Genomic DNA, 16,113 nt, shown 5'->3' on the forward strand with positions numbered 1-16,113 from the left:
CTCCGCCATGAACACCGCGCAGGGCACCGTGGGCAGCGACCCCGTGATCCTGGCGACCGCCGGCTATGACCACACGGTGCGGTTCTGGCAGGCGCACAGCGGGATCTGCACCCGCACCGTCCAGCACCAGGACTCTGTATCCTTCTCGCGCCTGCACGGCACGGGGCCTCCAGCCCTGGCGCCTCCGACGGGTCATGGGCTCTGGTAGGGCCGGAGAGCCCTGGCGTTGGTTTCGCTTCCCGCGTAGCCTGTCCTGAGAGCATAGAAGGGATTGCCAGGACCCAAAGTCCGGTGGGGCTGGCAGGGACCTGCAGAGGTCACCTCTAGTCCAACCTGCTGCCTGAGGCAGGATCAGCCCTGTGCAAACCATCCCAGACCGATCCATCGTCCAGCCTCCTGGCAAAGCTACACACCCCCACCCCAACACAACATATCGCACCCTAACATGCCATCCATATAGCAGGGGGACCGCTGCAGCCAACGTCCTGCTTCTGCGCAAGGTTTTAATAGCTGCTCCAGAAATCCCAAATAGAGGCCACAGCCCCTGCTACAGGGGAAGAAAGCCCCCCTCTCCCATCCGTAGCAATCTGACCGGGGGGCAGAGTTCCTCCCTGACCCCAATGCGGCGCCGGTCTGACTCCGAGCGGAGGGGCGAGACCCCCTAGCTTGGCTCAGCTGTAACGCACAGATCAGACTCTTGGTCTGAGCTTCGATCCGGGCTCTCGTCAGCAGCTGAAACCTCCCAAAAGCTGCGACGGTAGCAGCGATTGAGTCGTGTCTTTATATTGTGTGTGTGACATTTGTAGCATGTCAGGAAACGGGCCTGATGATGCCAAATTGGAGGAGACGGCGGAAGTATGGACCACAACTGAGTCTGAGTTAGTTTGGTGGGTCAAATAAAAAGGAAAAACCCCGTCCTACCTCTGCGCGTGTGCCCAGTAAAGAGGGGTGGAAAAAGGGGTTTTGTAGGACTTGTCCAAAGGTGGGGTGTTTTGCCCTCTCCTGACCATGCCATGACATTGCCTCAGACTCTGGTTTTCCTAGATTAGTGCAAAATCCTGACAGCCTCTTGCAGTAGTTTGAAGATAATCCCCGAAGTGAGGGGAATGGTGAATAACAAAGCGGACAGGCCGTGGTACGGGGCGATCAGGATTGTTGGTGAACTGGATACAGACGGGATGCTCGCTGTTCGACATGGCCAGCTTGACGTCAGGCTGGCGGGGAGGAGGCTCCTTTCCCCCTGTACCACACACGGGTGCAGCCCCTGCGTCCTGTTCTGGTGTCTGCGGCCCAAGGAGGCTGTGAATGGGTTGGGAAGGTGAAAAGATGGGCTGTGAGAGTGACTAAGGGGTTGGGGACACACCCGTGAGCAAGAAACTGCTGCCTGTTGAGCTTCAAGGGAAGGAACAGGGTCGCTGAGAGGCACCTCTTGGGTGGGCAGACCAAGGTCGAACAGGATCCGGAGGCTGGATTTGGAGCTAGAGGAACGAAGGCTAGAAACGAGGCAGAAGTCTTTGAAGGACTCACCGGTGGAACAGCTTACTGGTGGATCCTCCACCCCGAGCATCACTCAGCTCCCGGAGGGATGGTCTTCCTCAGTGATATTCTGCAGGTGAGACAAGAATGACTTCGGGGCGGTCCCTCGGCCCATGTCACCGGTTAGAGTAGAGCCTTTTGGTTCGGTCATGGGTTAAGTTGGTGGCTGGGCAGGGAATGAGCAGACACCACACAGACTGGTTTTCTGCTCCAATAAAAGCCCAAGAGAAGGGAAAATAAATAGGGGCAGGAGTCAGAGGACAAGAGTGAGGAAAGAAAAGCTGGAGTGAACAGTGTCTGGGAAAGGAGTGGGTGAGAGAGTGCAGATTCGTTGCCCCCGCCGCGTGCACACACGGTCAGTGAGCCAGAGCTGCTCTTCCTGCATCGGGAAGCAGGCCCAGCAATGCCCTGCATCTGTCGTCTCTTCTGAGGGTCCTTCTAGAGCCTCGTACCTTCAGGCCCTCTGACCGGGGCGTGGGGCAAAGCAAAGATCTCTCCGTGGTTAGACATTTTCCTTGCAACAGCGCCATCACGGCTTAGCTAAACTTCAGAGTTTGAGGAGACGCGGGTGGCAAAGGTAGAGAGGAGCCGTCAGCGGATGGTGTTGGAGGGGAAAGTGCGTAGAGCTGGAATCGGGCCAGGCCTCTGTGGGGCGGACAGAGCAGGCCGACGTGTCTTGCCGTGTTGGAGTCATCAGATGTGCTCTTTGGCGTGAAACGTCGGGCATGTGGTGGTGCGCCGAGCTTCCCTTTCCAGTCGAGATTGTTCCCAAAGAAAGGATGCCCAGTGAGAAGCCCCCGCTAGGCTGAGTTTTCTCCAGGCAGGGTGAATTCAAGGGAATGCTTTCTCCTGCTGCAGAGGTACTTGCTTGCTCTGTCAACCTTAACCAGCACCTCTAGCAAGTGAATGCTCTGGAGATCACCCCGGACCGCAGCATGATTGCTGCTGCAGGTGAGCCCTGCCCACATTCCCATACCCTAGTCGGGGGCACGCGGGGAGGAGAGGAGTGTTTGGTGGTTTCTGGCATTGGTTTCCAACTGGTGTGTGGTGACTTCGCCCTCGTGCATGCGATCCAGCTGTGGTGCCCCCGGCTACATGCTCGGACGTGCAGTTACTGCTCATGTGTGGCTCTCCGGGACTCACCTCCCTGGAGCCCCTACGAGGCGTGCGTCTGCTCTGGGACCCACAGACCCTGCTGGGCAGGGTGATGTGGGGACAGCCTGCCTTCTACCGAGGTCGGGTGGCCCTTCGCAGAGGGGGCTTTGGCCGGAGTGTCTGACACCTGCCACGTGCATCTGGGTGCTCGCTCATTGTCATTCTGGCTTCCAGGTTACCAGCACATTCGGATGTACGACCTGAACTCGAACAACCCCAACCCAGTCATTAATTACGATGGCGTAAGCAAGAACATCACCTCCGTTGGGTTTCACGAAGATGGCCGCTGGATGTACACGGGAGGCGAGGACTGCATGGCCAGGATATGGGACCTGAGGTACCCGCTGGGGCCGGCACTGCTCCATGGGGGTTCCCTCCTGGGACGCATCTCCTGTCTCCGTAAGCCCTCTGAGCCGTGACCGTAGCCGGCAGCCACGGGGCAGTACCCAGCTGGGAGACCTCCAGGGGGGCCACTCAGAACGAGGGGTTCAGTGTCTTTCCTCTGAATCAGTATTGCACCGCTTCTGGTGCTCAGAGGCTGCTGGCCGGTGTCATGTGGATAAGCAGGAAAAGCCAGGTCCTGTCCATTTGTGATGTTAAACTATTCCCTGGCACTTCTGGTGTAGCCCAGGGGTCCTGGCTGGTTTGGGTGATGGCCTTCTGCCTCCCTCCAACCCCTTTGGAAGTTGCAGGTGGGGCGGGCAGGCTTCACCTCCAGCCCAGCGCCCTTGCATGCAGTGAGCAAGCCCTCTTCAGCACCTGCAGGGGCGGCAGGGAGCTGGTACAGGCCCGAGGGAAGCAGGAGATCTCATTGCAGCCGCTTCTCTGACTCTTCTCGTTTGTGTTCATTCTGTTGCAGGTCACGTAACCTTCAGTGCCAACGTATTTTCCAAGTGAATGCTCCTATTAATTGTGTCTGCTTGCACCCTAACCAGGTAAACGCACACTGTTCTGCGCTTGCTAGGCTCGGGGAGGCTGCTACAGATGTTCTGCGTCTCCCGACTAGAAACCTGACGGGCTACATGACTGGCAGTCATTGCAGAACATTGTTTTTTCTAAATGGACTTGTTTTCCACTCTGACAAGACTTGAACTTGCTAGGCTTGAGCTCCTGTCTCGGCATTAAGTACCAGACACGGAAGTTGGTCAAAATTGAAAGAGTTTCCTATATCCGGCAGCTGAGAAAACCCCCTGAATCCGTGCAGAGAAGGGTACCCTTGAGTACGGGCGGGTGATGGAAACTCGTGATTGCTCGGTGCTGCTCCAAGCACTAGATGGTATCACTGTGTGTGATTCTGTCATTTATTACCTGAGCGCCTTGCCTCTGGGTCCCGTGAGAGTATCTGCCTGTTGACTTAGGTTGAACTGAGACCTTGGGACCTGCTCCGTGGAAGTGCGTTCCCTCCCACTCTGCTTGCGAATGCAAAACCTCCCTTGGGCGGGAGGATAGAAGAAAAAGGAACTGAGAATATAGTTTCCCTTTTCAGTCTTAAAACAGGATTGCCCCTGGATTCTTTCGAGGACAGAGCGGCATAAACAGATCTACAGATCAGTCCCTGTTTCTTGTAGCAGAAATGTTTAAGTTGCACATGCTGCAGTGTGCTTTAATTCCTGTTACTATTGGACTAAGTGCCCCTAATTCCTATAATAAGGGAAAACGGAATTGGTGTTGTCTTTTGCTCAGCTCAGTGAAAATCGTCCCTTCGGCTTCCCTTCTGTCGCACAGCTCACTTGTTGCTTTCACATCCTTACGTGCCAGCCCAGCGCTGCAGCATCTGGGCTGCAAACAGTGCAGCGAAGGATTGATGCGTCTTGCAAAACAAGCTGTTCCTCTTTTAAGAGGACAAGCTGTGGAAATGCTCCTTTGGCTTTAGGCCTCATGAGCGCTTTAATTTTGGAAGACCCATGTTTTACTTTAGATCAGACATGACCTTTGCCTCATTAGCGCTAACAGTTGTGCGGTGTCGGCACATCAGGAAGGCTGCATGTATCGGTGTCAGCTACGTGCAGGAGTTTTGCATTTGAGAACGTGGCCAAGCAGACACTGCCGTGTTACGGCCTTTATTCTGGAGTGAATCGGACTGAGTTGGGGATACCTGTGCGGGGTGTCGTCAGCCTGAGCAGCTCACAGCTGCTGTCAAGTACTGCCAGGGGTCGTTATAAGTGCAGTGACCTCTTCTGCAGCTGTGTCTACATGTACTAGGAGGGGGCAGCCCCCTCTCAGGATTCAGGGTGCAATCAGCATTGCAGGTGGCCAGGGAGGGACCTCTGCCCTACACACTGGACTTGGGTATGTTTTGGGCAGTGGTCCTCTTTCTCCAAGGCAGGCTGTTACTCACTGGTGGGCACAGGACAAGACTGATCCATGGTCCAGTGCAGTGCAGCACATCACATTAACAGCAATATTGCTGGTGCACACCACTGATAACAGCCACAGTCTTAATGAAGAGAGACAGTGTTGTGTAGTGGTCTGAGCACATGACTGGGAGCCCAGGCTCCTAAATTCCAGCTGCGGCTCTTGGTTGGATCTGCGCCCTGACTGAGAAAGTCACGTAGGCCATAAATGCCAGAAGGATCCATTGAGTTAGAAAGCTTCCATTGCTGGGTTTTCAGGGGTGCCAAGCGTGGCTGGCTTTGGTGGGTCTCAGCTGTAGTCACAGCTGCTGGACAACTCTGGAAATTGGGCTCAAGCGTTCTGGAGCTGGGCCCAGAAACTTAGTGTACACTTCTGAAAATGCCTCCCTGGTTCAGTTTCCCTGTCTGTAAAATGGGGATAAGGCTTATTTAGATTGGATCTGCAGCTGCTTGCACATTCTTACCACGCTGCAAAGTGCCGTCGTCCTGACGACTGTCTGGGCAGAACAGGCACATCTGGGCCAGACCGATGGCTGCACTGGATGCACTTAGGTGCAGGCACTCTCTGCACCGCCTTTTCTGTTTCCTAATTGCAAATTGTGACTTGGTGCTTTGCAGGCTGAGCTAATCGTCGGGGATCAGAGCGGTGCTATTCACATCTGGGACCTGAAAACAGACCACAACGAGCAGCTGATTCCTGAGCCAGAAGTTTCTGTCAATTCGGTTCACATCGACCCTGACGCCAGTTACATGGCGGCTGTCAACAGTTCAGTGAGTCCGACTGGAGCCCTAGGAGAGGAGTAGCCAGGGCTGCAGCAGTTCTGCCGTTCATCCTGTCGCAGGCTTCTCGGCACGGCCGTTGCACAGAGCTTGCTGCACGCTGGGGCGGGAGGGGGTGCTTGTGGCTGGTGCCTGCGTCCCTCGTGCCCCTTGCGGTCCAGCCTAGCAGCCAGCTCCTCTCTGTCTGCAGGGGAACTGCTACGTCTGGAATTTAACCGGTGGCATTGGGGAGGAGGTGACTCAGCTCATCCCTAAGACCAAGATCCCGGCACACAACCGCTACGCTCTCCAGTGCAAGTTCAGCCCCGACTCCACGTGAGTGCTGCCAGCTCGCTGCTCTGCCCCAGCCTTGAACAAAGCCGGCCTTTCAGACCGGGTCTCAGGAGACCGACGGGGCCCCCAGCTGCTGATGCAGCTCTGGCTTCGTTTCCTCCTCCCAGCAGCAGGAAGCGGAGAAGGCAGCAGCTGAGCGATCAGTCTGGCCTCTCGCCTAGTGCCCGGTTGTTGCTTCGCGAGTTCGGCATGGGTAGCACGTAGGCTGAGGAGCAATGCATTGACTGCTCTGAGCCCATAAACCTGGCCTGTCCTTTTCTCAGCCCTGTGCTTCACAAGAGGTGGGGCAAATAGTAGCCCTTCTCCTCCAGCATGGGGGCTAGCCTGGGGGGTCTGCGGCTCCTGGCCAACTTTGCTGTCTCTTTCTGGGCCCCACAGTGTGTGTCACGTTTCCAGAGCCACCGCGGGGAGCATCCCATGGTAGCAAGGAAATGAATCCTGACCACGCTCCTACATCGCTTCCCTCCAGGCTCTTAGCTACGTGCTCTGCAGACCAGACCTGTAAGATCTGGAGGACTTCCAATTTCTCACTAATGACAGAACTGAGTATCAAGAGTAACAACCCAGGGGAAACCTCCCGGGGCTGGATGTGGGACTGTGCCTTCTCTGGGGACTCGCAGTACATTGTCACCGGTAAGATACTGGGGCCCCCCGTGCAGCTGGCTGTCGAGCCTGGATGGGGCCACAGGGTTTGCTGGTCTGTTGTGGGTGCCTGGGGATTTGAAAGGCAGATTTTCCCCATCAACTCCCAAAGGCGCCTGTGGAGCTGGGAGGTGGATCCCTGTCCTTCCCCTGCTCTGAGCAGGGGTTGGACTAGATGACCTCCTGAGGTCCCTGCCAACCCTCACTTGCTACGATTCTGTGAACACACGTGAGCTTGTATGGGCACACTGCTCTGCTGCGTGTCCAGCTTAACTCCCTTTGTGTGTGGGCATGTGGCACATCTGCCATGTAATAAACTGACTTTACTGCATCATAGGGCTGGAGTGAGCACCCAGTGCACAGCCCAGGTTCACAGCAGATGGCTCAGGTGGAGGGTAAACATACCACTCAAGAAACGTGCTGCGGCTTCACTACATGGGAAAGTTACTGCCTGGTAAAGCAGACAGACAACGTGTTCTGCGTGGTAAAGTTACTCCAGAGTAATATCCAGGGTAAAACTCTATGCAGTAACAAAGGTAGCGTCTGTGTCCGGCGCCATTGTGCCTCGTCCTTTTTGTAGCAGGGAATCTCTAGACCCGTGGGGCGCACTGTGTTTCATTTGGTGGAAGAGCAGCCTCACATCTAAATGGCCACGTGGTATTTAGCACTGCATCGCATATCCCTCAGGAATATCGGAAACCCGGTTCGGGCAGACGCACACCGTGATACAAGACTCCCTGCCCTGTCTGCCACTGCCCGGCGCTCTGGTGCACTGGGCTAACGAAGCAAGGAGCTGGGATTCTTTGCAGGAGAGAATGGGCAGGCATATTGCATTCAGCCTCTCCTCGTTTACCATTCCAGCTTCCTCGGATAACTTGGCCCGGCTTTGGTGTGTGGAGACAGGCGAAATCAAGAGGGAATACAGCGGCCACCAGAAAGCTGTCGTCTGCCTCGCTTTCAATGACAGCGTGTTGGGATAGCGAGCGCGTGCAGGTGTGAGGACAGGTAAGGGCCCGAGCCTGCTATGTGCTGAATGATACCATCAGCCAGCACCCTTTGCTGGTTAGGAAATGCACTCAGTGAAGTATTTCCTTGAAAAGAAGGACAACTGACCCCCGGCTTGGGACCCATCGTGGGTCACAGTGGGTGGGATAGCGCACTGCATGGGACCCCCCCCAGGCCTGGTGTCTGCAGCGCTGACTGCTGAATGACGCCCCCAGGAAGTTCCTGTGTTAGCAGGGCAGCCACCCTGGGCATCTCAGCTTGGAGTTGCATAATGGAGTGTGCAGGGGAGGGAGAGGAAGCGCAGGCCTTCTCTTCTGTTGCAACTGGTTTATTCACTGTCTGCTTTACAGGCTTGGTGGAAGATGGGCTTGGATGGACTCAAGCGTATCCGGTGCAGCAGCTGACCAGTGGTGCAGGCAGCTGCAAAGCTTTAAGAAGCCCTACTCCTACAGTGTGGAAGAAGGGTGTGCCCTCGCCTAACGGCTGCCGATCTAAAGGGCACGGCCTGGGAGCACGGTTGTAAATAAAATGTACATACTGACAAGGTCAGAAATGAGCACTTGTCATTATAACCCTCTGGCTCTCTCCTACCCTCCCTTGAACGGCACTGTGCAGGCAGCCTCGTGGGGTGTCTCGTGTAGGAATGAGCCAAAGAGCTTAGCCGCCAACATGTATGTTTAACTCGGAGGCTTCCTGGGAGTTCAAGTATGATGAGGAGTGAGTGGTGGGGGAGGCGGGTCCCCTGGCTGCCCAGCTTACTCAGGCAGGTAGTAGAAACAGATGGACACGCAGATGTTGCTTGGGAAGCAGATGTCGATACACAGGTAAATCAGCCGCTGCTTCCCAGGCCCTGCCGAAAGAGCAAGTGGGAGAAAGGCCTTGTAAGCAAGGCTGGTTGCATAGCAAGGCCATGGTAGAGCCCTTCTAGTTCTTGGGGACTGGTTCAGATCAAGCAGTGCCAGCTCTGGCGGGCAGCTGTCAGTTCATGGGAGGAGGGGGTGGATATTAACCCGTGGAGCTGCTGCAGGCACTCAGTGAAATTTGATTTCGGTGGTGCCTGCTGAGCTGTCACGGAGAGCCCCTACAGCTGATGCCCTCGTTGGGCCTGAGCAGAGAGGACGTGAGCAGACGGGCTGTGGAGACTCATCAGTGGAGGGCATCTGCTCTAAGTGGGGATTCGATACTCTGCCTGGTTTGGACAGGAAGGCTTCTGTCAGCACAGCCCTCACTGTCTGCTGCCCTGGGGATGTGCTTCAAGCCTGGAGGCCATCTGTGCAGCACCTTTCCCCTGCTTAAAGGTCACTAAATGTCTCTCTCCTGCGAAGTGACAGCTTTTCCCTGACATGTACATTCAAAATCACCCCCATGCTGCTCTGTTTCCCCTGGTTCGTGGCTGAGCCAGGCTTCTCATTGAGTGCTGGAGTAGTAGTGACATCTCCCCCTCCTTCAGAAGGTAGTTCCTCCCACTTACCATCCCCTTTCCTGACCCAGTAAATGGAGCCCAGTTCACAGAGGGCTCGGACGGCTTCCCCCACACCTGCAGGGTCCACTGGTGCAATGGCCACGATCCCCAGGAACTCTTGGACGTACTTGGTTTGGTTGTTCTGGAGCAGCCGTGGATCATCCTGAAAGAAAGGCCACCCAGTTACGTGGCGCAAGGGAGAACCCTGTCCCCACCAGGCACTTCTGCTTCCTAGGGTGGTTTTCACACAGGCCTGAGAGTGCTCTCTGCCCACATGACAAGCATGAGAGGCCTCGTAAGGAAGCCGCAGTCCCCCTGTGCTGCCACCTCATGGGGACCTGCCCTATGGCTACAGACAACAGGGCGCCCCTTGCAAGAGGCTGCACGCTGGCTGGGGAGTTTTCCATAGAGGGGATTTTCTCTTTCCCAGGATGTTGCCTTGGGTGAGGAGAGCTCTGTTTGCCGCCAGGTAGGTGGGTCACTATAACTACGCAGCCCCGAGTCCCTAATACAGCCATGCACATCTTGCACACATGGCTCTGCCAGTGCAGCTCAGTTGGGAGTAAATCTCACCTCCCCTACTTTACACATGGGGACCATCGCAGAGCTTGCTAGTCCATCTCGCTAGCCGACGTGGCTGTAGCTGGAGGGGTTGGAGCTTTGGCCTCGTACATGCACCTTCCTAGGTTGATGCCCAGGGCATGGCAGGGGGAAGTGTGGAAGCAGTACAGCAGTGGAGCAGACTACCTGGAGAAGCTGTGGCATCTTTGCTGGGAGGGTTTCTAGAAGAGGCTGAATGAGGTGAGCATTTGGAATGGGCAAGGGACCAAAATCCTGCATCTGCACAGGAGTCAGAAATCCTAGAGCTGGAAGGGGTTCCCACCATGCTGCGCCCAGTGAGGAATGAGCCATGCTCTGAGCCCCTGGGGATGAGAGGAACCCCTCTCCTGACTGCTGTTTCCCTGCTCTGGTGAGCAGCTGTGCTGCCTCTGCATTAGCCAGGCATTCTCCCTTCACTTCTCTCAGGGGCCTGGGAGCCAGACTATGGCTTCCATCCCAGGGGCCAATTCCCTGGCTGCGTGTGCTTAACAGCGTTCTCATGGGTCTCTTGTTCCTGCTGCCGTTTGTGCCGAGTGCTCCTGACTGCTCAGCATGGGTATGGGAAGAGGCAGTCAAAGGACAAGCGGCCTCAAGCACCCCCCCTCCCCGCAATAAGGAGGAAAAGAAATCCAGCCGCCTGCCCAAGGCTTGGCATCTGCTTTCGAGTCATCAAAAATGGGGCCTTCTGTCTTCCTGAAACAGAATCTGCACCACTCCCCGCTATGAAACCCATTAACATTCTGTTCAGAGGGTTGTTAGACATCATTACTCCAACTTATTTCGCTGCGGATTTGCTAACAAAACACCCTTTGTTTCCTGTTCCCCGGAGTTACCGTTAGCAGGTAACCAAATCCAGCAGGATTGGATTTTTTGAAAGCCTGGTGACTTCAAACCCGTATGGCACTCGTGTCCTGCCCTTCCTCCCCCACTCCTCCTGCTTCGTACAAAGACATTCAATCAATAAAAACTCCATCGATTACTTCCTTCCAGTTGAGTGTAAACCACGCAGTCAGACTCCAGCTGGGCTGCTATTGACAGGCAGAATTAAGGGACGCACTTTTCCTAAATATAACTCCTTCCTCGGAAAGTACAAACAGCAGAGAGTCTTCACAGCTAGAAGACCTGATGGATTCGACTTCACTTGCCCCATCTCACTTCAATAAAGTCCCTGGGAACACATGAACCTGGTGCAGGGGACTCAGAGAAGAGAGGCCCTGTGATGCTGAGGGCCCTTCATCACCCCGCAGTCCAACCACCCCTCTGCAAAAGTCACACCCCTGCTCACCCTGTGCACAGATGCATTGAAAGACAGCTGGATGTTCTCCAGGTCCTGATGGTCCATCCTCCGCAGGAAACATGCACTTTGCTCTGCAGGTTTGTAACAGACGTAGCCCTGCGGGGTAGGGGGGGAAGGAAGGGACACAGAAAGGTTCATTTTAGTGACAGACAGCCCACGTGTGCACAGCACTTGGCCACCGCTGAGATCTTAGCTTGAACACTCCTGGCCCTTCATTGGGATATGTTTTTAATAAAGTAACATGGGTTGCCCCTCGGTAGGAATGAGCATGCCGTGGAGACAGCAGATCTGGAGTAAGCCATGGTAATGGGTGGTGGGAGCCTGCAGAACAGACAGTAGCGACTCCCCTAGTAGGCTCCACAGTGCAAAGAAACCTCCGTGCAAGCGGGGGGTGATGTTGTACTAGCGGTTCTCGTTTGCATCTGCTAAATTACATCAGACGAGAGGAAAGCACTGAATGGGTGCGAGGCATCCAGGGTCACTCCAACCTGTGTGTGGCTGCCTGCCTCAAGGCCTAGCCTTGTAACAGCAGACATGAGCCACTAGAAAACCAAGTGGACCTTCTCAGGCTGGAATCACAGAAAAGTCAGGCTGGAAGGGACCTCCAGAGGTCATATCTAGTCCAACCCCCTGCCTGAGGCAGAATCATCCTTGTCCAAACCACCCTATACAAATCCATAAACTAACCTCTTTGAAAAAACTACCATAAAGCCTGACCCAACACAAGACATCACACCCAAACCTGCCACAGGTAAAGCAAGGGAACCAAGGCAGAGGAATCCCCTGCTCCTGTCCACACCCTGCACTCAGGATACCTGGCAGAGTTGGGCAAGGTTTAGTCACAGCTCCCCGAGGAGGCCCGGTCCCTAAATTGGCTGTTGCAATTGCAGGATCGCTCTCCCCCACCACCCTCTTATGCAGAGCACAGTCAGCCGGTGGCGGCCACTCACATTCTGGCTGTCAAACAGCACCACAGCTGTGCGGTTACTCAGCGAAGTCACATAGTAAGTGATGGTGCTCCTGGATTGGTCCACAACAGCTGTCTGGTTCACCAGGGAGCCCTGCTGGTCCTGAAATGTCAGCCGGGCAATCTGCAAGAGAGGCTGAGCAAAGCCAGGGTGAGCACCGTGCCCATGTGCTTTGCCACACCTATCACCATGGCTCTGGAGTGCAGAGGGAACCATGGGGGGCTGCTCTGCCCCGCTGTCAGTCCAAGCTCCTTGGTAATAACCAGGGGCAAATGCAGGTGAACAGGGTGAGCAAATCCCACTGATGAAGGCTCCAGCATGAGTGTGAGCAGGCACATACCTGCTGCACTGCCTCACGGTGCTGGAGATCTCACCCCTCATGCAGGCAGGGAGGCCTGAGCCATAGAAAACCTGGGCTCTAGCCGGAAAATGTGGAGGCAATGCACAAAGGATGCCCCCCGGGACAACAGCTGGTGCAGGGGATCATCTCACCCAACAGCCTCTTGCCCTGCCAGGAGGCAGCGTGTTGGCTGGGGAGAGGAAGTTGTGGGTTCCTCCGAGATCCTCCAGGAGCCGCAGCAAGTCAGAAACGGGGAATTGCTTTGCGGTCCGGGGACACCTTCCCTCCAGCACAACTGGTTATCTTGCTGCAGAGACACCTTATGGCTTTGCTACGTGGCAGGTAGCTGCTGTTCTACATGCAGCTGTTTCAGGCTCTCTGCAGATTCTGGCAGCCATGACAGGGGCTGTCTCTAGGGTTCTGTTTTCAAACAACTTTACAACCACAAAGGTAGAGATTTACTGAAAAATAACTATTCTCCATTAAAGGTGAGACTCTGAGACGGTCATGAAGCCAGCACCTGGGGCAGTGACTGGTGCTTAGGGATGAATTGGTCCAGCACGGCTTTATTTGATTTCTCACAGAGGAGCAAACACTGCTGTTTTCTTTCTAATCCCTGACCTGATGTGTCAGATCTTTCAAGAGAAGAAAGAAATTTCTTCTGCCTCCAGCCAAACAGCCTGATGGGGATTACGGAGAATGAAGCTGCTCTCGGTAGGAAGCAGCAGGTTTACAAGAGAGAAAGATATTGGGAAAAACAAATTAAAAATTGTGTGTGTCCTTCCCAAGGGGAGATGCATCATTTGAACCAAACTGTCACCTCTGTGGCCCACTATGGGACGCCACTGACCCTAAGTTTAATTGAGAGCAGAATTTGATAGAAAAAATGCTCAACAACTAGAAATATTTTCAGGCTACCTATTTGTAAGAAACTGTAAAACGAGGAAGGAAAAAGGTGCCTGGAAATGCAAATCAGTTGCAAGGTTTTCCCAGAAGAAACTGACCCAAGTGATCCCCAATTAACTTCTTACCTTGGCAGTGCTCTGGGCGAAGCTGAGAGCGCCCACCACACTGATGCCGACAATTGTAAAAAACAAGATTATAGACAAGATGACCCAACATATCCTGGAGGGGGTTTTCGATTCTGCTGCAGGTCTTCTATTCTGGGAGCCAAGATACGCTGATCAATATGTGAGACGGCAAATGGAGTTAAAAACAACAGAGTTGACATTTATTTCCCTCAGCGGTATGAGCAAAATTATTGTGTGAAATGCACAAGACTGATAGCTCTGGAGATTAAAGGTAAAATATTAAGGCTTGTTTACATGGAAAAACAGACCAGCAAAGCTTCCAAAGCTGAGTAATTTTACTGGAATAAACCTGATTTTATTTCAGCGTAGAGAGTATCCATGTGGAGAGATATACTGACTCATTATTGTGGTATAGCTACAGCACTGCCGCTTTCCCCATGTAACAAGGTTTTCAGAATACTTGTAAAGCCACCTGAATAGTCCAGGTTTTGTGAGTGGGAGAGCAGCTGTCTGAGCTTTTGCGATGGTAGGAATATAGGAGAAACTCCCTCAGTGTTCAGTGAGGCATAATTACCACACTTTTTAAATTCCCTGTAATCAACTGTTCCTTGCCTTTCTCCTACAAAATGTTTGCTTGTATTTTATTGTCCCATTCAACTTGTTACTTAATAAGAAAAGCCCTTAAACTTGGGAGTCAGATTGGTATTTCTAATATTTCTGCAGGACTTTTTGCTGGAAAGAACATTTCCAGCAGTTTAATCGAAAAAGGTTAATTCTCACATATCTGCACATTTGAAATACTTTGGTTGTAACAACACAACAGACTGCAAAGAGACCCAAGTTCTGCACAAACCCACAGAGTGCAACATTAGCAGAAAAAACAGCTAGTACAAAGAGGCAGCTAATAATTGCAAACAGGTAAATTTGGCTAGAATCAAACTAGAAGGAAGCTTTTCTATTCTGTCAACACATTGTTAATTCACTTATACTGAAACCCACAATTTACCTGCTTTTGCAGTAGTTGAACTATTCTAGGAAAACATAGTAAGTGTTAAATTGCCCACAAGAGGCAACAAGCAGAAAAATTAGAGGTACTTGTATTTGAACACCTGTCTGCTTAGACAGAAACTTGCACAACAGTAATATGTCTGAGATTTTCAGTAGCAAATGAAATTGCCCTGAATTGTAGAGACAGATTTACAGTGACAGGAGAAACCTAGTACAACTAAGTCTTGTCTTTCCCACTGCATCTTTCTCTGTAATTCTGCAAATTCTGGAGAAGTTACAATATAAACATCGTGATGTATTAGCATCAATGTCATTTGATGTTACTGAATACATATCCCTAGAATTTCACTCATTTTGTGCATTCTCCCTGCTATAAGTGTAGGGGATAATCTTTCAGGGAACAAACCAGAGGTTTGAACCAATCGCCAGGGAGTCAGCTTGAAGTGGCTGAGGCTCCTGCAAAGTGCTCAGCACCTAGTTCTCACCAGGGTCCACGTGAACTGGAATTATTTAGCACCACTTGGAAACGCAGGCAACTCCTTCTCCCACCCCACAATGTCTGTGAAAATACAGCACCGAGGACCCTGTGGAGGTAAAGGGTACTGAGATCCCTTCCCTTCTGCCAGAGCGAGCCAGGTGCCACAATACTCACTGTAGTCATGGTCTTGCTGCTACTGCTCCTTCCCTCCATCCTCCCAGTCTAGTCACAAGCCTTGCTCCTGCAGCTCCTGACAATGTGCAGATTGTGTATGACCAGATCCTCTGAATGTGCCTAGAAACGTAAGCATGTGTCCATCACGGCCAAGGAAACTTCCAGCCCTGCCATTCAGCTCAGGTATCTAAGCAGAGCAGAAACCTTAGATGCCACATTGGAAGAAGGGGAAATATTAGTGCAGAGTGATAGTGTCATTAGCCTAAAGCAGCTTTTCCTGCCTCCCTGGGGCCAGCTGAAGGCATTTAGGTAGGATACAATCAGGGGCTTTGTGCAGGGCAGTCCTGGCTGGCAGGTGCCATACGCGTGGCTGGACAGATCTCATTGACAAGGGGATATTGAATAAGGGAGGGCAGCTGTTTGCCCTTGTCATCTGATTACTTTCAGATTGCCAAGCCAGGTCAACCCTGGGCAGACAGCTCTGCATCCAGGACCAATCCAGCAAGGATCACAGGAGCCTGGACTCATCTCAGGCTTTACTGACCCACCTCAACCAATTTAATGTGCTCAGTCCGGCTCCCACAAGAGAGAGGATCTGCACCACACAGCTGTTACCAGAATGGTTAGGTAGATCTCTGACACGTGGCCACCCCAAGCCTAGCTTCTGTTCTTATACATGCCAGAGACTCTGTGGGCCCAAAGACCAAGGTTTCTACCATTCACAGCCAACCTATTTAAGATCCAGAACCCATCCCAGTTTCCTGGAACTCCTAATTGCTCTAACCAGGTTCAGTCTTCTATGGTTTTCTAGCAGCAGCAGGAACAAAGCTAAGCCGACAACTTATCCTTGGATTTTTTTCCCCCCTCTTTTTAAGTCATTTCTTTCCCCTCTGCTCCCGGTATTTCCTTTCAATACATTTCATTCCGTAAGAGGAACAAAGACCAACAAA

General features: G+C 53.1%; 2 protein-coding genes across 4 annotated transcripts; one reads left to right on the plus strand and one right to left on the minus strand.

The window, feature by feature from the left end:
* The first annotated feature begins 7 nt into the window (after nt 1-7).
* Nucleotides 8-8,358, plus strand: MLST8 (MTOR associated protein, LST8 homolog). 2 transcript variants are annotated; one of them, XM_014600193.3, is made up of 9 exons: nt 8-136; nt 2,436-2,487; nt 2,866-3,028; nt 3,551-3,626; nt 5,664-5,816; nt 6,016-6,140; nt 6,628-6,791; nt 7,662-7,805; nt 8,156-8,358. In XM_014600193.3, the coding sequence occupies exons 1-8, from the start codon at nt 8-10 to the stop codon at nt 7,778-7,780; spliced, it is 981 nt and encodes a 326-aa protein (XP_014455679.1). In that variant the 3' UTR covers nt 7,781-7,805; nt 8,156-8,358. The 2 variants fall into 2 exon arrangements, with proteins under 2 accessions (XP_014455679.1, XP_019341033.1); XM_019485488.2 differs by lacking the exon at nt 8-136 and adding an exon at nt 171-1,612 and having other exon boundaries at nt 2,395-2,487.
* A 93-nt stretch (nt 8,359-8,451) lies between these two features.
* Nucleotides 8,452-15,623, minus strand: BRICD5 (BRICHOS domain containing 5). 2 transcript variants are annotated; one of them, XM_059716707.1, is made up of 7 exons: nt 15,368-15,623; nt 15,164-15,283; nt 13,504-13,635; nt 12,115-12,267; nt 11,153-11,260; nt 9,277-9,430; nt 8,452-8,655 (listed from the first exon to the last, which is right to left on the minus strand). In XM_059716707.1, the coding sequence occupies exons 2-7, from the start codon at nt 15,200-15,202 to the stop codon at nt 8,561-8,563; spliced, it is 681 nt and encodes a 226-aa protein (XP_059572690.1). In that variant the 5' UTR covers nt 15,203-15,283; nt 15,368-15,623; the 3' UTR covers nt 8,452-8,560. The 2 variants fall into 2 exon arrangements, with proteins under 2 accessions (XP_059572690.1, XP_006268501.2); XM_006268439.4 differs by having other exon boundaries at nt 15,164-15,623.
* Between the last annotated feature and the right edge of the window lie 490 nt (nt 15,624-16,113).

This window comes from Alligator mississippiensis, chromosome 13 (genome assembly GCF_030867095.1).
Source record: "Alligator mississippiensis isolate rAllMis1 chromosome 13, rAllMis1, whole genome shotgun sequence".
NCBI lineage: Eukaryota > Metazoa > Chordata > Crocodylia > Alligatoridae > Alligator > Alligator mississippiensis.

What these genes read in the sequence shown, in the direction of transcription:
- MLST8 (XM_014600193.3), top strand. Translation starts at nt 8, where the DNA reads ATGAACACCGCGCAGGGCACCGTGGGCAGCGACCCCGTGATCCTGGCG. An exon ending in CAGCATGATTGCTGCTGCAG is followed by an intron (nt 2,488 to 2,865) that starts GTGAGCCCTGCC and finishes TCTGGCTTCCAG; the next exon opens with GTTACCAGCACATTCGGATG. An exon ending in CTCGCAGTACATTGTCACCG is followed by an intron (nt 6,792 to 7,661) that starts GTAAGATACTGG and finishes TTACCATTCCAG; the next exon opens with CTTCCTCGGATAACTTGGCC.
- BRICD5 (XM_059716707.1), bottom strand. Translation starts at nt 15,202, where the DNA reads ATGGAGGGAAGGAGCAGTAGCAGCAAGACCATGACTACA. An exon ending in TCGCCCAGAGCACTGCCAAG is followed by an intron (nt 12,268 to 13,503) that starts GTAAGAAGTTAA and finishes GGCTTTGCTCAG; the next exon opens with CCTCTCTTGCAGATTGCCCG. An exon ending in TGCTGTTTGACAGCCAGAAT is followed by an intron (nt 11,261 to 12,114) that starts GTGAGTGGCCGC and finishes CCTACCCCGCAG; the next exon opens with GGCTACGTCTGTTACAAACC.